The 19,974-nt window shown below is 49.9% G+C and overlaps 1 protein-coding gene and 1 long non-coding RNA gene across 2 annotated transcripts; both read left to right on the top strand.

The window, feature by feature from the left end:
* Positions 1-6,617: 6,617 nt before the first annotated feature.
* LOC118356277 (proline-rich receptor-like protein kinase PERK2) lies at positions 6,618-8,024 on the top strand. The gene is made up of 2 exons (XM_035723969.1): positions 6,618-6,627; positions 7,204-8,024. Exons 1-2 carry the CDS (start codon positions 6,618-6,620, stop codon positions 8,022-8,024), a joined length of 831 nt encoding a protein of 276 aa, XP_035579862.1.
* A 2,857-nt stretch (positions 8,025-10,881) lies between these two features.
* Positions 10,882-16,922, top strand: LOC113913265. The gene is made up of 3 exons (XR_003517133.1): positions 10,882-11,107; positions 14,641-14,990; positions 16,627-16,922. It is a non-coding gene; the product is annotated as an uncharacterized LOC113913265 (long non-coding RNA).
* Positions 16,923-19,974: the final 3,052 nt, after the last annotated feature.

Genomic DNA, 19,974 nt, shown 5'->3' with positions numbered 1-19,974 from the left:
GAAGGGAGGTGAGCCCCTCAAATACTCCAGCTTACTGCCAGCGAGAGTTTGAAAGCTGTGGCCTGGGAGGGTGCCCCAGGTGGAGCCCAGCATCCTCCCTGAGTTCAGGGTGTGGACTTGGGGGTCAGAGGAGCAGAGTCAACTGGGGTGTGCAGGGTGGGGTCCTGGAGGGAGTCGCAGAGGGAGAACTTCATAGGTCTGCAGAGGTTCATTCTTTGTGTCTTTATCTGAGTACTAGTGTGGGGCATGGGGGGAACTCCCAGAGGGTTAGAGAAAAGGCATCTCAGAGCACACATGTGGCTGAGAATAGTTCATGTTCCCACCAGTCAGGATGAAAACTTCATAATTCACGGGCATTTTAGGTAAAGGCTTTTGCCTCAGAAATGGTGCAGAATGGGACTTAGACTTACAAGTTGGTCCAGTCTTGCCTAAAAACTTAAAATCAAGACCTGAAGGGATTAAATTATTTCCAAATAGCTTAATACATCCCAGAACAAAGCTCGAGAATATTTAAAGGAATACAAAAATATTCAACAATCAACAGTGTAAAACAGACAATGCTTGGCAACCAATAAGAAATTATAAGGCATGCAAAGAAGCCAAAAAATGTGACCCATAATGAAAGGAAATATCGATTCAAAAACCAATCCAGAAAATGGCACAGCTTTTAAGAGTAGTAGTAAAAGATATTCTCACACTTACTGTAACTATGTTCCATATGTCAGGAAGCTAGAGGAAAGATTGAACATGGCATGGAATATTGATCTCTAGAGATGAAAACAGTTCTATAAAAAAATACTTTGGAGGGGATTAATGGCAGATGAGACATGACAGAAGATTAGTGAATAGGAAGATGCAGAAATAGAAAATATCCAAAGTGGAACAGTACAAAAACTGAATAAAATCAGCAGAGCACCAGTGATCTGTGGGATAACTTCAGTGTCCTGATATAGGTACACCTGGAGCCTGAAGGAAAGGAGGTATGGAGACAAATGGAAACACGGGCTCAAATACTTCCAAATTGATGAAAGACTACACACCCACAAACCCAAGAATTTCAATGAGCTGCAAACACAAGAGACATGAAGAAAATTACAGAAAGCAGGCTATAATCACATTTCTTAAAAACCAGTGATCCAGAAGAAAGTCTTAAAAGCAGCTGGAGGGTGGGGAGAGACGTTCGGTGTCCAGAGAAGCACAGATAAGAAGGGCAGTGGATTTTGCATCTGAAACAATGTAAGTGAGAAGACAGAGCAGCATTTTTAAAGAACTGGACAGAAAACAAAATCCCAAATTGACATTTTGGAATTCTATAGTTAGAAAAAAATAGCCTCCAAAAACAGAGGCAAAATAAAGACATTTTTGGGCATACAAAGGCCAGAAGAATTAGTTACCTGGAGATTCCACTATAAGAAATGCAGGACAGTGACACCAGGTGAAATCTGGATCTATACAAGGAAAAAGGATACCAGACAAGGTAACTATATGGGTACATATTTTTCTTACCATTTAATCTCTTTGTAACACGATTGTTTAAAGCAAAATTAATACTGATGTAATGTGAGGTTTATTTATTTATTTTTAAAGCTTTATTTATTTAATTTAGAGAGAAGAGTGAGGGGGGTAGAGGAGGAGCAGAGGGAGAGGGAGAGAAATCTGAAAGCAGACTCCCCACTGAGCACAGAGCCCCACACAGGGCTCGATCCCAGGACCCCGAGACCATGACCTGAGCTGAAACCAAGAGTTGGCTGCTTATCCGACTGAGCCACCAGGTGCCCTGTAATGTGAGGGTTAATCACATAGGCACAGGTAAAATGTACCGTGTCAGTTGCATAAAGGCCAGCAAGGCTGAAATGGAGTGTATACTGTTAACGAGGTTTTACACTACACCCTAAGTGATGGAGTGTCACTTGAAGGCAGATGGTGACACCTTCTAGATGTACACCATATACTCGAACACAGCCACTTAAAGACAGGTAACCGATAAGCAGATAATGGAGGTAAAATAGGATCACTAGAAATAATCTCTAGAAAGCAGAAAAAGAGGAAAAAGGGGAAAAAGAACAGATGGGGCAAATAGCAGATGTCGAGAGAGTAGACTTAAGTCTAACCCTACTAATAATCACATTACATGTAAATGGCAGAAACACTCAATAAAAAGGTAAAGATTGTCCAACCGTGCAATCTTGTATTCGCCTATAGGAAACCCACTTCATTTACTTAGAAATTGGGCTACAATTGACATACGTGATATTAGTCTCAGGTGTACAACATAATGATTTGATATGCTGTAGATCCTGTGAAGTGACCACAAAGTGTCTATTACTCATCACCACACATAGCTATACCAATACTTTTTCTCGTGATGAGAACTTTTAGGATCTACTCTCTTAGCAACTTCCAAATGTATAGCGTAGTAGTATTTAAAGATAGTTACCATGCTCTACATTACCTTCTTGGGAAACTCACTTTCAGTATAAAGTCATGAATTAGTTAAAAGCAAAAGGATGGACAAAGATTTACCATGCTAACACTAATGAAAAGGGAGCTGGGTTGACCGTATTTATATGACAGTAGACTGTAGCAAAGAAACCAGGATGAAGAGCATCATTTCATAATTCTAAGGGGAATTAATTTATCAAGAGGTCTTAACAATTACAAACCTTCACATACCTAATAAGAGACCATCAAAATACATGAAGCAAATTTGATAAATGTACAAGGAGAAGTACAAAACCCCACAGTCAGATTAACACCCCTTCTCAGTAACTGGCAGAACAAGTGGACAGGTACTCAGTGAAGATATAGAGCAGATTACCATCCAGGCTGAGTCAACAGAGGCTTCTAGAACACTCTAACCAACCGGAGTAGAATACACATTCTCTTCAAGTACATGCAAACATTTACCAAGAAATACCATATTCTGGCCATAAGACAAGTCTTAGTAAATTTAAAAGGACCTCACACAAAATATGTTCTTTAACAACATGGAATGAAAAATTGGAAGCCAGTAAGAGGAAAGTCTCAGCAAAATACCCAAGAATTTGGAGACTAAATAACACACTTCTACCCATGAGTCAAAACCACTGAATCAAAAGAGAAATTAGTATTTTGAACTGAATGAGAATGGAAACAGCATATCAGGGTTTGTGAGATGCATTATGGCAGGTCTTTGAGGGAATTTGTGGCATAATGTTTTCCAAAAGGGGCAGTTATTGCACTAAACACTGATACTTGAGTTGAAAAAGGCACAGATCCATGACCTTAGCTTTCACCTTAAGAAATTCTTAACAGGGGAGCAAATGAAACTTGCTGTGAGCAGAAGAAAAAAAAAAAAAACGGTTGAATGTCAGAGTGGAAATCAACAAAACAGAAACACAGGTAACAGGAGAAACCCAATGAAAGTAAAAGCTGGTTCTTTGAAGAGGTCAATAAAATTAATAAGCCTCTAGTCAGGGTTAAAAACAAGACACACTGCGAGGAACCAGAGGTAAATTAAGATGTTATTGGGATAATAACAGGAGAGTCTAAATAATGTCATGCCATTAAATCCAACCACGTGGGCATGGCGGGCACATTCCTTGAATGGCAAACTCCCAGAAGATCACTCCAGAAGACACGAGTTACGTAGCAGCCCCATGTCTATTAAAGACACATGGTTACACTCTAAAGATAGTGAAGATGCATTAAAATCCCCGCAGAGAAAACCATAGGCTCCGGTGGCTTCTGGGGCAGATTCTACCCAATACCTGAATAAGGAATAATACAAATTCTACACAAATTTCAGAACACTGAAGAGGAGGGATTACTTCCCCACTCACTGGAGGCCAGCAGTACTTGGTACCCAAACCAGACAAAAACATTAAGTAAACTCCTGACTATGATTGCTCATGAACACTGATGCAAAGATTCTTTTTTTAAATTTTATTTTATTATGTTAATCACCATACATTACATCATTAGTTTTTGATGTAGTGTTCCATGATTGTTTGTGCATAACACCCAGTGCTCCACGCAGAACGTGCCCTCTTTAGTACCCATCACCAGGCTAACCCATCCCCCCACCCCCCTCCCCTCTAGAACCCTCAGTTTGTTTATCAGAGTCCATCGTCTCTCATGGTTCGTCTCCCCCTCCGATTTCCCCCCCTTCATTCTTCCCTTCCTGCTATCTTCTTTTTTCATTTTTCTTCACATATGTTGCATTATTTGTTTCAGAAGTACAGATCTGTGATTCAACAGTCTTGCACAATTCACAGCGCTCACCATAGCACATACCCTCCCCAATGTCTATCACCCAGCCACCCCCTCCCTCCCACCCCCCACCACTCCAGCAACCCTCAGTTTGTTTCCTGAGATTAAGAATTCCTCATATCAGTGAGGTCATAGGATACATGTCTTTCTCTGATTGACTGATTTCGCTCAGTGATGCAAAGATTCTTAAAGTGTTAGCAAACCCAATCCAATAACACATAGGAGGATAAGACTTCATGACCCAGGAGGCATCATCCCAGAAAGGCAGAATTAGTTTAGCACGCAAAGGTTAATCAGTGCAGGTAAGCCCATCTGCACTACACCATGGGATCGTCCCAACAGAATCGGAGCATTGGGCAAAAGTCAACATCCGTTCCCGATTAAAATGGGCAGCAAAGTTGGGCTAGAAAAAAGCCTCTTTGGGCTTGTCATATGTGGTCTCGTTATGCTCCCTCTGTAGCCCACTCTGTTGAGAGATTTTATCAAGAAAGGATGTTGAGTTTTGTCAAATACTTTTCCTGAAACTACGGAGACGATCCTATGGTTTTTATCCTTTATTTGTGGCTGTGGTGTGACCCACCCCTGGAATAAATCCCACTTGATCATGCTTTTAACGTACTGTGGAGGGGCGCCTGGGGGGCTTAGCCGGTGAGGCGTCTGACTCTTGATGTCGGCTCAGGTCGTGATCTCAGGGTCGTGAGATCAAGACCCGGCTCAGGCTCTGTGCTGAGTGTGCAGCCTGCTTAAGGTTGTCTCTCTCCCTCTGTTCCCTCCCCCGTCTCTCTAAAAAACAAAAAACAAGACAAGTCCTGTTGAATTGTTTGTTAGCACTTTATGGAGGATTTTTTGCACCTGTTTCTTTCCTTGTACTGTCCTTGTCTGGCTTTGAAATCAAGGTAGCACTGGTCTTGGAAAAGGACTTGGGAAGATGTCCCCGCCTCTTCTATTTCTGGGGAAGAGTTTGGGAAGGACCGGTACTCATTCCTCGTTACCTGTTGGATAGAATTCACCAGTGAAACCATCCCGTTCTGGGCTTTTCTGTACGGGGAGGCTTTTGATGACAGGTTCGATTAGTAACCTTCCTTGTGACTGGTCTGCCCAGATTTTCTATTTCAAATCATCGAGGTTGTCTGCAGCACGTAAACATCCCGACTCTACCCTGTACTTAGTGAGTCAGCATCTTCAGGGGACGGGCCTGGGAATCTGTAATTTTAGAAAGTGCCCCAGAATTACCCTCCCACCAGTCAAGTTTGGAAAATCACCAAGATGAGTCCCTTTCACCCGAGATGATGAAGTGATTTTTCATCAGATGATTCTCCCCCTGGCGGCTGTGTCCCGGCTGGTGCCCTGGGGGATGAACGCGTGTGGGGCCAAAGCTCTGCCTGTCTGGTAAACACATGCGGCTCCACCAGGTTTCCCCAGGCCTAGACAGAATTCTGTTAAATGGAAAGAACACCTTGCAGGCGATCTTTTTAAAAATTAAACTACTCCTATAACTACAATACTTGAAGCCTCCTAGAATAAAATCCAGGCATCTGGCGGTGCCGGCTCTGTGCCTCCCTCCCCAGCTCTCCCTCTCTGCTGCCCTCGGTTGGGCCAGCCCCCTGCAAACCCCAGGGCCTTTGTGCTTCCTGTTCTCTGCCTGCTCTGTGTTTCCCTGCAAACTCTTTCCTGTTTTCTCTCCTTTGAAACAAAAACAATGGTGTCAAACAAGTTTATTCTCTCACAGTTCTGGAGGTCTGAAGTGAAAAGTCCGAGTGTCAGCGGGCTGTGTTCCTTCTGGGGGTCGTCCAGCTTCTAGAGGTGCCCCCTTCCTCTGCTGGGGGCCCCTCCCCAAAGCCCTCCGACCTCTGCCTCCTCCCTCTCACGAGTCGTGGGCTCACCTGGAGGGTCCCCTCTGTAGCTCAAGCTCCTTTGACCTAATCACACCTGCAAAGCCCCTTGGCCCCGTGAGGTGGTGTTTTCACAGGCTCTGGGGACTGGGACAGGGGCATTTTGGGGCATCACTCTGCTGGCCACGGCTGGGCCCTGCCCTCGCCCGGGGGCGCCTGCTTCCAGCCTCCGGGACTCTGTGCATCACGGTTCGCCCTCCCCTGGCCACGCTCTGCCCCTATGGCCCTTCACCGAGCCTTCTCCACCCTCACCTGTTTGTTTCCGTGAATCCCTTCCATACGAGTGTCAGGCCCTTTTCCCGATCAGTGATGGTGGGTGAGCAAAGCAGAAGGCACCTGTCCTGGGGGACTTGACTGCCCACGTACCTTCTATGTGACGCAAGTACCCACCACCCCGTGGAGCATAGGCGCCCCGGTGTGAGACCTCAGGTCACTCTGAGCTCCGGCGGCTGGAACTGGGTTAGGCGTCGCTCCATGTTTACCGGTCAGTCCCATGATGGCCACAGGAGGGCACTCACGCTCCACGCTTGTGGCCACACTTCTGGGGCGAGGATCCGGTGGCGGGGGAGGGGGGGGGAACGGTCATTAGTTATCCCTCCCGCCCGCATACCTTCTGGACAAGGGAACAGGGTGAGTCCTTGTTATCAGTGGCTGCGTCCGGCTTGTGAGTTGGGGAAGAAAAGCCACGGCAGGCGTGTCATCTGGGGTGAAGAGCCGCTTTGGCCACCTGGGCTCCTTTGTCACATGTCTGTGGTCCTCGTAGAGCTTGTGTGTTCACAGCTGCTGAGGCCCTTCAGGGTGTCAGGGCACTGCCGCTGGGTGCGGAGGGATCGCCGTGCTCTCCCCTGGGGCTGCTGGAGCTCACGGCCTTCACCCGGAGGCGCGGGGGCCCCCGGGGAGGCACACACCCCGCCGGCCTGCCCATCACCGCCCCCCCTGGCCAGCCCGTCACCCCCCAGCCTGCCCGTCACCCCGCCCCGGCCTGCCCGTCAACCCCCGGCCTGCCCGTCACCCCCCCCAGCCTGTCCGTCACCCCCCCGGCCTGTCTGTCACCCCCCAGCCTGCCCATCACCCCGCCGGCCAGCCCGTCACCCCGCCGGCCTGCCCGTCAACCCCCGGCCTGCCCGTCACCCCCCCCCCGGCCTGTTCGTCACCCCCCCAGCCTGTCCGTCACCCCCCCGGCCAGCCTGTCACCCCGCCAGTCAGCCCGTCACCCCACCAGCCCGTCACCCCGCCGGCCTACATGTCACCCCACCGGCCTGCCCGTCACCCCGCCGGCCTGTCCGTGACCCTGCCAGCCAGCCCGTCACCCCGCCGGCCAGCCTGTCAACCCCCGGCCTGCCCGTCACCCCCCCCCAGCCTGTCCGTCACCCCCCCGGCCTGTCCGTCACCCCGCCGGTCAGCCCGTCACCCCACCAGCCCGTCACCCCGCCGGCCTGCATGTCACCCCGCCGGCCTGCCCGTCACCCCGCCGGCCTGTCCGTGACCCTGCCAGCCAGCCCGTCAACCCCCAGTCTGCCCGTCAGTCCCCCGGTCTGTCCATCACCCCGCCGGCCTGCCCGTCACCCCACCGGCCTGTCCGTGACCCTGCCAGCTAGCCCGTCACCCCGCTGGCCAGCCTGTCAACCCCCAGCCTGCCTGTCACGCCCCCGGCCTGTCCATCACCTTCCCGGCCAGCCCGTCACCCGCCCCGCCCCCCGGCCTGCCCGTCACTCCACCGGCCTGCCCGTCATCACCCCCCAGCCAGCCTGTCTGGGAACAGCCCTGCTGGGAAGCCCTATTTCAAGCGGAGGCAGGTGTGCGCACTTTGACGAGGAGCAGTTACCTGCTCGCACTCCCTATGAGGCTTTTATGGAGATTGTTACGTGCACGGACCCATGACCTGAAATCCCGTAATGTGCCGAGCGGAAATGAGATGGTGTCTCTGGCAGACCAGGGACTGAACATATGAAATGAAATGTAGCACAGCGAGCCAGACTCTGGGGTGGCTCCTCGGGCGACAGCGTTTCTCAGCGTGGGTGTCACCGGGCCATCACCTGTGGGGGCTGCGGGCACACAGCTCAGGCTCCGAGCCCTGGGAACCATCAGGATGGCTTGTGGGACCACGGTGCTGTCCCGTGTGGCTGCTTTAGGGGTTCCTGAGATTTTAGAGGCTATTAGGCCTTGATGTTTGAAAAAAGGGAAAGGGGCAGAGTTTTAGTGAAGGGGGCGCTTCTCCAGCTGCGACAGGCCCGAGGGTCGGCGAGGGAGGCGGGCCAGGCTGCAGACTGACTCACCGGCCCCAGGGCCTGCGTTTTGGACCAGCTCTGGCGGATTCTGCCGCTGCTGGTGCTTGGACCACACTGGAGAACGGTGGCACCACACGGAGCCTCACGGCCTCGTTCATGGCCTCTGTTCACTCAAGAATGCTCCGTGCCCACAGCGTGGCAGGAGAAATCATGAGTAACATGGAACTTGGCCCCTGTCCCGTTGAAGCTACTGGTGTCGTTTGGGAAACACAGACGGGTAACTGCTAACTTGCTAATGCTGTGAGCAATGTAGCGCAGCGGAGGGCAGGGGTCAGGGAAGAGTGCGGGGCAGGGGTTTGCGGGATGGATGGGGCCTGGGGGGAGGGAGGGAGCCGTGGTGCAAAGCCCCCAGGGGCACGTGGCTGGAACCCTGGGGGGGGAGAATACCTCCTCGTGACCAGGGGAGGTGCAGGACCTGGGAGGGTGGGAGCAGAGCGCCGGGTCAGCGGCCGGCCTGGTGGTGTAAGGCCCCTGTGCGCACCATGGGGATGTGGGGACTGAAGGCTCTCCTCTCCCTACAGGAAGTTGTGTACGTTTCCTCGGACACACGCGCCCCTGCAAAGTGTGAGCACAGATCCTACGCCTGACCTTGGGCCCAGGAAACCGAGATGTGCCCCGGACGCCCCACCAGAGGGCGCCCTGAACCGCGTAGCAGGTGCCGGCACAGGCTTCTCCTACTGAAAGTGCTGGAGACACAGGGCTGGCGCCGGAGAAGCCGGAAACCGTCACAGAGAGGGCTGGGTACGCCAAGTGTCCCCTTCCCCTCCCTCAGCTTGGTGGGCTTCCAGGGGAAGGAGGTACTGAGCTCCCTCCCTGATCTGTGTCGGGTGCAGAGCGTGAGCAGGACATTGGGTTAGCTGTTCTGTGGCGTCCATTTCCTTCTGTTGGTGGGGGTACGGGTAACAAGGAGACGGAGAGCCCCATGACCTCAGAGCTCCGAGGGTCAGCCAGTGACCTGCCGTAGGCTCCGCCTGGAGACTGCCACCCTGACCTCCCCGGCCAGTGACCCGCCCTCTGCTCGTCATCTCAGCCCCTGAACAAATGCTCTGGTGTTTCCGCACGCCAAACTTGGAGCGGCCGGTTGGAGCCACAGCTCCTGTCTTGTCCTGGACTCAGCTCGCAGGAGTAGACAGGCTGCCCCACCTGGACCCCGGTCCCCTCAGGCAACATGCTGCTCAGGAGCGCACCGGAGGGGCTGCTTGCTGGGGTCTCGCTCATTCCAGCCTGGGGTGTCCAGGTGTCGGAGGTTGCTGTCGGCCAGCACGTTCCTTTCTTCCTGGGAACACGGTGTGACGCCCTGGACCCCTGGGCAGGTAGGCGTGGCCGACGGCATGAGGGTGCAACGGCTGACCGTAAATCTTCCACATCAGCCGCCGTCCCCTGTGTCGTGTGCCTGGCTTGCTGTAGGCAGCAGGCTGGGGACACCGGGTCCCTGGATCGCCACGCGAGGAAGCCACACAGTGGGGTAACGGTGAACGAGAAATAAACACCTGTTCTGCATCAGCATCCGATGCTTTTGGATGTGCTTGTTTGGGCTGCTGGCTTCGTCTTACCTAAAACAGGCTTTTTTCAGATCCGGGGAGAGAGCCGAGCGAAGAGAATCACAGGGCAGCCATCCCCACTGCATGGCGCCGGGACTGTGGCTGGCCCGAGTCGATGCAAGAAGACAGTGTCCCTTAGGGTCCCCGAGAGTCCCCTCCCCTGAGATGCCATCTCCAGAACGGAGACACGGGTGCAAAATCTCTGGAGGAGGCCGTGTCCGGCCCTTCTGCTAAGCAACTCAGGGTTTATCCGAACGCTCAGAAATCAGAGATTACTCTTGGAGGTCACCGCCCTCATGGGTCTGCTCTGCCAGTGCACAGTTTATGGCCAAATGATGACCAGGCCTGGCTGATTGTAGTGTCGTAAATTCACAGGACAAGTTCGTGGAGACCTTGCCAAGGGTGTGCCGCTTGGCCGTTGCATCACATCTAGTTGTGGGGAGATGGGGGTGGCCAGCTTGGCTGAGAACAAAGTATGCGTAAACATTTTCCCCCACTGATATCAAGCATATTAGTCAGTCCCTTGGTTGCGAACCGTAGATTGACACGGACTCTCTTGTGCAAAAAGGAACATTTTGAAAGAATGTTGAGAGTTCGCAGAATTGTCGGGGGGCTGGAGGGTCGGGCTTGGGTAACAGAGCCAACCAGGGTGGCTCAGGAAGGCTGGGCTGGAGGAGTCGCAGCTGAGGCCAGGATGTGAGCGGACTGCCCGGGGTCTCTTGGGATGCGAAGGCCGGAGAGGCGCCTCGCCCCCGGGGCTGGACCTGCATGCGGAGGGGTCTTGGGAATATCATTCTTTCTCAGGCTTTCAGGCAACGGGGGGGGGGGGGGTGGTGAGGTGGGGGGCAATCTCAGTCCTGAGCACAGCCCCTGGGCATAAACACCCTTGTCTCCATTTTACAGATGAGGAAACAACGGTTCACAGGCCACAGATGGGGCTGTCCAGCTAGCAAGGAGCAGAGCTGGGGTTCACACCCGGGTCTTGTCTCTTCTGGGCCTGTGCTGCCATTGCATTTACCATCCAGTGTGAGGATCGCTGGGGGTCAGCCTTGACTTGGAATATGCTCTCCTTTTGCTGGGAGAATTTGGAATGAGACTCTACATTTTGGATCAAGATAACGCACAGGCAGTAAAAGTAAGCTGCAGGGGTCAGAGGTTAAATTTCCCCACGGGGAGGCAATTTTGGGAAAAGCTGGAGGGGTTGGAGGGGCCAGGGAGGGAGGGGAAGGGAGGAGGGTACCTGGCCCCAAAGTGAGCTGCTATCATCATCAAATATTTCCCTAATTGCAAAAAAATTAAGGGACTGAGGGATGCCAGGAAAATAAAGTACAAGTGTACTAGGCGTTGGCTTTTTGGCAAAGCAAATTTGTCTGTAATCATTTTTTTAAAAGATATGAAAGGAATTGCCTCACACAATGATCCCTTAAGCCTGGCTTTCATCTGTTTCTGGAGAAACATTGCATTTTGAAGGGATCCACATTAGCTGAAGGTGGTGAATTTGTCTGTTAATTGCTTTCTATTATAAATCTAAGCAACATTTAACACCACGAGGGAATGCAGACTTATCAAGGAAGCTAAAAGTAGAAATCGTCTTTTTCTGAGTTGCAAGTTCTGTTTTCCTCATCGAGAATGGATGTCTTCACATCTTCGTAGAACACCATTTTTTTTTATGGGGGCATAAGGGCAGAGGGAGAGGGAGAGAAAGAATCTTAAGGAAATTCCACGCCCCGCATGGACCCCGATGTGGGGCTCAACCTCACAACCCTGGGATCAAGACCTGAGCCAAAATCAAGAGTCAGATGCTCAACCGACTGAGCCTCCCAGGCGCCCCCCAGAGCACCACTTTGTATCACTTAGGGGGGGTCACGGGAGTGAGGCCTAAGGAGCTCCAAGAGCCTCACAGGTGTGTGCATCTTGAAAGGCGTGGCGGGGCAGAGACCGGTTGACCTCCCCCTCCAGGTGGGGCTCGGCGGTGCTCAGCTCTGCAGGAGTGGTTAATCCTGAGCATGGACTGGGGAGGGGGTGAGGTGGCCACGCTCACTACCTCAGGCATTTAAATGACTGTGATGATCTCTGAGCCGGGTGGTTTTATTTTCTTTGTCAAATCACTTTTGTAAATTGGTCCATACTGCTCCCTTCACAGAGCCTGAAAACTGGCAGGCCTCAGGCCTTTTTTGGACTGCACACATCTTTTCAGAATATTCACATTAGCTGGCAATGTTGGACCATACAAAGGTTTTAAACAAAATTTAGAATTTCCAGCTTCTCCAAAAAAACAAAAACAAAAAACCCCAGAGAAATCAGAAGTCTTGCAAAATGGAGCCCTCACGTGTGCCTTGTGGAAGGAACCATATTCCCAGGACCGGTGTGTCTCCTCCCAAGCACGTCCTCCTGCTTTCTGACCCTCCGGGACCCAGCAGCTCTCCCTTAGGGTGTCACTGTGGCAGACACGGCCGGTCCTCACCTTCCCAGCAACGTGTGTGAGCTCAGACTCTCCCGTGTCCTCGCCAACACTTGGGGTAGTCAGCCCGTGTTGTTTTAGCCATTCTGGGGTGCGCAGAGTGGGAAATCACGCTGGTTTTAATTCGTATTTCCTCATGACTAATGATGTTGCTCAGTCGCTTGTGTGATCTTTGGCCATTTGCACCTGCTCTTTTCGGAAGCCTCATGGTCCCAGAAATGGCTCTCTACCCTGAGTTTTCCAGCTTCTTCCTGCCTCCCAGAACCAGCTCCTCACACCCCTCCCGGGGACACCAGGCCTCCCTGGGCAGCCCCTGATCCGTAGAGGCCTGCCTCCCAGAACCCGACCGAAGCCGGAGGGCAAGAGATCGCTTGTTGATCCGGTCTCTATGCGTCAGGCTCCTTCCACACGGAGCGTAAGGAACGCTCACGGGAACCTTCTGTCGATTCCCGTCCGCTGACTCAAGCCTTTGTGTGTGGCCCGGAGGCAGAGCAGACGTGGGGGCTCTCCCGGCACAGGGTAGTGGGTGGGCACATGGGAGAGCTTTGGGGAGCCGTGGGGGCAGGACCCATGTAAACACTGAACACACCATCCTACGCAGCACTGGGGCCCATTTGCCGAAGCAAGGCCTCTGCAGAACTGCACTGAATGAAGCAGGTCAGACTACCCACCGCCCAGCCCCTGCCTGGGCACCACGGCTCCTCCCACAGCTGCGAGCGGGGAGAGGTGCCCTCAGCCGCACGCGGCCTGCAGCTGCTTGCCACACACCGCTTCTCTCCTGCCCGCTGTCCCTCGCCGCTGGGCCCCGGCTGTCCCGCCAGCAAGGCTGTGGATGCCCCGGGTCAGGAGTCACGCGGTGGGCCAATCCACGTCCCTTCTCACCCCCCGTGAGCAATCACGCACCGTCCTTGAAACGTGTTTCCGACTGATGGCTAGTTCCCACGAGGGCCCAACTGGACAATACAAAGTGGGGACTTTGGTTTTCCAAACACCCGTTTCTGACTAAAGAAGGCAGACGCGGAGTGGGGCAGCTGACGTTTCCCCAAACAAGCAGTTATTCATCTGAAGAATCTCATGCTAAATATAGACGTGGAGAGAGGTCAGGAGCTTTAAGAACATATGGCATTCTTTCATCTGCTATTTTAAAGTCTTCAGATTGGTAGAGAATGGTCTTTGTTTTCTGCATGTAAGCCGAAGCAAGAGGTACTCCTGGTTTGTGTGGTTTGGGAGGAGGGGCTGCCTCTGCCATTCATCTGAAATTCCTGAATGTTGTAAGGTGGAATTGTGTATATATGGAAAAAAAAAAAGAAGCATGTAACAGCTGGTTTCTTTCTTTCTTTTTTTTTAAAGATTGGTTTATTTACTTGAGAGGGAGAGAGAGCACAAGCAAGGGGAGAGGCAGAGGGAACGGGAGAAGCCGACTCCCCACTGAGCAGGGAGCCCGATGCGGGGGCTCGATCCCAGGACCCTGAGATCATGACCTGAGCTGAAGGCAGACGCTTAACCATCTGAGCCACCCAGGCGCCCCTAACAGCTGGTTTCTTAAAATGAAATGCCCTACTATGTGCTCCAAACTTTTATAAAACAGGATTTTAATGGCCTATGTCATGTGTGGGACGCATGCTTCCTGTAAAGATGTGAAATATTATATACAAGGGCCTCCGACTTCTGACCCCCTCCTCTGTTTCCAGAGGCGTATTCTCCTCTCTTTCTTCCCAGAACTTTCCTGTGCCTCTACATACCTTTATGTGTGTCCCAGAGAGAAAGTGCATGTGTCTGTGTGTGTTTTTACACGAATGGTGTCACATTATTCCGACGGTTCTGTCACTCGTTTGTTTTCACGCGGCTTGTCCTGGAGAGTCTCCACGTTAGCACCTGCAGATCCTTACTCATTCTTTCGGCTGCTACGCAGTCCTACAAAATAGGAATGTTTATTCTGCCAGTTCTGAAGAATTTGGGGGTGGTTCTGAAGCCTCTAAAATTTATAGTTTGATGACTTGCTTCCATTACCAGGGAAGAAGTAATCTTGGATTTCTTTACATTTCCTAAAATCCCTATCATGTTGAGGATTTCGCCTCTTAAATATCTGCAGCAAGCCAGGGTTCCCTGGGGTAGTGTTCTCTCCTGGAGGTGCCCCTTTGTCCTTTATATTCGTTTGCATAAACTAATCAGGCTTTCTCTCCCATTCCTTGTTAACTGAGATTTAGGTGGTTGCGATTTCTCTGTGGTGTTTATCGGAAATGAGTCTGAAGACATAGTCACAATGAGTCAGAGAGGGAGCCCACGCCTGGAGCTGCTAATGACTTCCCACAACTTTCCAGCGTGAGCAGAGGGGCTGAGGAAAAGACCGACGTGGGGAGGGCAAAGCTGCGGGACAGGACCTCAGGCCAGTTCGCACGAGCTCCTGGATGCAGCTGTGCCTGCAGCCAGCAATCACCACTGGCGTTTTCCTCCGCTGGACCAGTCATACGTTTTCCTTTCGCGGCCAGCAAACGGGTCGGCAGCAGACACGGCCCTCCCTGACAGAGCTCCGATGTCAGATTTTGTCACTATCTTGGTATGTTTCTTTTCTGGTTTCAGCATCCTTCACAAAGTTGTTTTTCTCCTTGATACCATGTTCCTCTTCACTATGTATTTCAACCTTGCAAAAGACCAAATTGCGACAGTATATTCAGGTTAAATCATTACTTGTTTGACTGCATAATGGTTACTATGTATATACTTGTTTATTAGTTCCTGTTTGGCGTAGCTAACGTGGCAGAAACAATCTAGCAAGAATTCTTTTCTATGCAACCATGGCATAACCTATCTGGCAACACATTTTATAGTCATCTTAACTCAAGTGTGCTGGGAAAGTAACATATGGAGAAGTTTTGTTGGCTCCTCATTACATTTATGTTTTCTTGTATTCGTCATTCTTGAGTCCCTGCCAAAAGTTTATATCTAATTGCCTCTACATCATATTTTCCCCTCAACTAGAAAAAAAAGTGTGCCCTGTAAATTGTTATAAACACTTTCACTGTACAGTGATTTTGTTTTCTTGTTCCACATGGACTCGCAAATTTAAAATTCTTCGTAAGGCGCCTTGGACTTTATTTCAGGCAGAGCAAAGTGTGAGTGGCACTCTTTCTCTCCTAATGAGAGTATGCTGGGCATATCGGCCACTGCTCCCATGCTTTATTATTGTGGCGTACCAGAAGGGACCATTGATAAAGGCTCAAGCTGGGATGGAATACGAAGGGTTTTTTCTATTAAAGAAAGAAGCATTCTCTTGCAAGGAAAATGCCACGAGACTGGGAAGGTTTCCAAAGCCTTTGAATCGTCGCACACAAAATCACTGTAAAAACTTAAAAATAAACCCTTCAGTGGTACCTGTGAATGTGAGCCATGTGTCTGAGGTGAGTGAATGAGAAAGAAGAGAAAGAAAAATATTTTGCAAAATATTTTTCTTTTGGAATATTAGGACATAGTGTGGCTGTACAGTGCAGTGGTTGGAAACGTGGATGCTGGAGTATGACTTCCTGGTGTGAATCTTTACTCCCCTACTCAGAAACTGTGTGACCGTGGGAACTTAATCACCTCTCTGGGCTTCACTTCACTTCCTCATCTGCAAAGCAGTGATGACAAATTGCATATATCCCGATAGGATCATTGTAGGGATTTAATGAATTACTGTAGGTAGGCACTTCGAATAAGGTCTGCACATTGTTGCTGTGCTATAAGGGTTCACTATGAGGATGATGATGAAGATGATGGCGATGAAGATGATGGTGATGATGATGAAGGTGATGTCTATGATGATGATGATGATGGTGGTGGTGGTGATGTAGGTGTTGTCTATGATGATGGTGATGATGATGAAGGTGATGTGTATGATGATGATGATGAAGGTGATGTCTATGATGATGATGATGAAGGTGATGTCTATGATGATGGTGATGATGATGAAGGTGATGTGTATGATGATGATGAAGGTGATATCTATGATGATGAGGACAATAGTGATAAACACGGCTGTGGGAAAAGGTGACAATCTTACCTCCTTCTACCAGGACTTGGCACTACCTGGTGCAGCCTGGTTGAGGAACTCCTCATTTTGAGGAGACAAAATGTCTAGGATCAAACTAGAAATATGTTTGTATTAAAAATCTCAAAAAAAGTCATGATTTCAGATATATTTTTTCCTCTTCCAGAATTTGAAAACTCCATTGCTCTGCTGCCTCTTCCATGGTGCTCGGAGGTCTTGGATTCTGCATTCCTTCATATATTCTGTGCAGCACCTGCACAGATTCAAGGCTGTTTTCCTACTCAAAGGAAAACAAGACTGGGTGTAGATGTAGTAATACTTTTGGAGCGGGGCTACAAGCAAGGGTTCGCCCCCTACTTATGTCACGGCTGTGCCTGTAGGTCTGAAGAAGATGTTTGAGTCCACGCAGTAAATGTCAGTCGGCTCTGCTCGTTTATAATCAGTAGGTTATTCCTTCCTCACACAATACCCTGCTGAGTGCTTTGTGCTCCAAAGAAGTGTTTCGTTCTGATCTTGCAAATGATTTTGGAAAGATTTTCCTGACATTGTCAGTGTCTACATTGGGAAAATTTTGCCCTAGGATGTGCCCCAGTTCTCAAGTGGACTTTGGGCAATCCACCATCCCCCACTATAGGCTACGATTTGTAACCTGAACCAAATGATTTCAGAGGAATACACTTTTCAGTAGCTTAATATCATTAATTTAAATAGATTAGAAATGCTATTATTTCCTACATTTATAATTATTACTTGGCATACTCTTTGTCTGATCATCTCTAAGTACATGTATGTATGAGGGAAATAATATGCCATTATAGGTATAATTTGATAAAGGCACAGAAAAGGAACAGGTCACATAAATGATACCCATGCAACCAGCATATTAACATTAATAATAATAATTAACTAGTTTAAAATAACCTGTAAGGGAGATTACATTCAGGATTCAGGAAATAGGATCTTTTTTTTTTTTCAGAAAAGATTTATTTATTTATTTTAGGGAAAGAGAGAGCATCAGCGGGGGGAGGGGCAGAGGGAGAAGCAGACTCCCCACGGAGCGCGGTGCCTGATGCAGGGCTTGATCCCAGAACCCTGAGATCATGACCCGAGCTGAAACCAAGAGTCAGGCGCTTAACTGAGTGAGCCACCCAGGTGCCCCAGGAAATATGATCTTAAATCATTGCATAAATGGTGTGTTTTCATTTAGTGATATGGAACAACTGGCAATTGCATTAAGTGTGAGAGAAAGATGAATTCAGGGTGTAAAACCTGTGTTTCCAACAATTCTGCACATTCTGAGTTAGATGATTTCTTAAGTGTGGTTAATAGACCTCCAAAATTTAGGGTCAAGGAAATAAAAATAATTTGGACGAAGACACATTAACTATGTAGGTATCTTAGTTCTGTACCTCAGACAATCCTATCTGTGGCAAACGTGAAGATACTAGATAATGACCGTTAGTCATCGCTGGGCGTGTATGCTCCACAGTCCCTCTTCCCCCCAAGGCCAGGGTGCTGAGTGTTATTTCAAAAGTACAGTTTGAGCATGTATATCGGCCTCTCCATCTCAGGACCCACATTGACATGCACGCTGTGGGGGGCTTTGGTCCTCGAAACCATCCCCCAACACAAAACAGCAAAATCCTGCATTGGACCATCTTTTTAATTCCTTTTCTGAGGAGAGGAGTGTCAAACCCATTAGACAGTCAACGGCACTGCCACTTTATTTTAGAAACAGTGCAATATGAGATAACCCATCTTCTCTGGAATTCTCATGGGCTGTAAGGCTTTATAGGAAATGGGGCCAGGCAGGAATGAAACCGAACAGCTGGGAGTTCGTCAAGCTCTTCTCTCCCAGGATTTACTAAACAATTTAGGACCAGGAATGCATAGGGATCTCTGAGCTATATTACCAACCAAATTCCAAGAGAAATTGTCTTTTTTTTTTTTTAAATGTAACTATAGATTATCTTTTTCTGAGGTAAAGTGAGAGGTAAAAAAAAAAAAACCCACCCTGATGAAACTTCTGCTGGCTCGAAAGGGAGAGTTTTACTAAGTTCATCTCCCTCCCCCTTTGTCACATCCACTTGCCAAAATGACATCTAATTTATTGAATTCCAAGTGACTTCGTTAAAGAACAGACTTTGGTTGGGCTGTGAGCGCTCAGAAGTTGATACTGGGGCTAATTGGGCTCTCGGGTCTCAGAAGAAAAGGTAAAAGGGGAGGACCTTTTATTCTGGAAAGATTCATGATAGCTGTACGAGGAAGAGAAACAGAGAGGCACTTCCTCCCTGTTTTTTCAAAAGTTACTTTTAAGGAATTGACTGTGGTGTCAGCTGCCTCTTTGCCTGTTCTGTTCCAGCTCAATTGGCAAGGGAGGTGCATTCCACGGACTCTTAGCAAAACACCACATTGAAAACAAATAAATATGGGTGAGCCCCGCAGGATAGGAGGGAGATGTCTGCGGGGCAGTGAAAGGTTCTTTTGTTAACAGCCCCAGCTGCCGGGCCCCAGGCAGGGACCCGGTGGGGCTGCTCCTGAAGGAGAGGCACACTTCAGAAAGCGAGCTGAGAAGTGGGGATTTCCACCCCCTTCAAATTACAAACCGAAAACTCAACAAGGACATTTTTAGTTATGCAAGTGGTTTCTGAAGTGGTTCTTGTGGGCAACGTGTGAATTCTCAAGAGCTTCACCAGCCCACGATGTGGAAATCTGTGATTCCGCCGTGAGATGTGAGGCCTCCAGGAGCCCTTGGGGTCCCCGTGCCCCTTCCTGTGCCTCAGTGTAGAGCTGCTGCTGGTGGGTCCCAGGGGTAAGCCTGTTCCCAGAAGGGTTTCCACTCTGTCGATTGCCTCACAACACCCAGTGAGTGTCGCCAGTGTCCAGGCCACTCCTGAAGGGCCCCCAACATGGTGGCAGGGCGAGGATGGGACCCATCTGCCCTCAGCTCACAGCAATCACTTTCTCAGACCCACACGGGCCCTGGCGGAGCAGGGAACCGCTGGGCGGTTGGTTATCTGTTGAATTCTGGGCTTCTGGTGGTTCCAGCACCTCCTTCTCCTTGATGCCAGTCCCCGCCTGCCACCAGCCTGTTCCCTTCCAGATTCATTCTTATTAAATCGTATGACCATCTACCTGCTTGCTCAAACCAAACACCCAGATCCCCTCCTCGGCCTCATCCGGTTCACATTACGCCCTCACCACTCTATTTCCCAAAGCACATCTTGGGTTATCCTACTTCCTGCCCCCCAACCACCCTGGCTGAGCCGCCATGACCTCTTGGGTGGATGTCTCCAAGAAGCTTCTAAACCACACTTTCTGCGTCCCGTGGTCCTCTGCCTCCGACAGTCCACCGTCCATACGGCAGCCCCAGCAATCTCTACAAACGTAAATTAACTCAAATGCTGGGCTCTTGAAGCCTTCCGGTGGCTTCCCATTCCATGTTCAACCCAGTCCTGCCCCTTTCATGGCCTCTGGCCCGACCTGTTTCCAACCTCCTTTGCTTACCCTGTTC

Source organism: Zalophus californianus, chromosome 14, assembly GCF_009762305.2.
Source record: "Zalophus californianus isolate mZalCal1 chromosome 14, mZalCal1.pri.v2, whole genome shotgun sequence".
NCBI lineage: Eukaryota > Metazoa > Chordata > Mammalia > Carnivora > Otariidae > Zalophus > Zalophus californianus.
The sequence above is the reverse complement of the archived record's forward strand: the minus strand, read 5'-3'. Positions and strand labels throughout refer to the sequence as shown.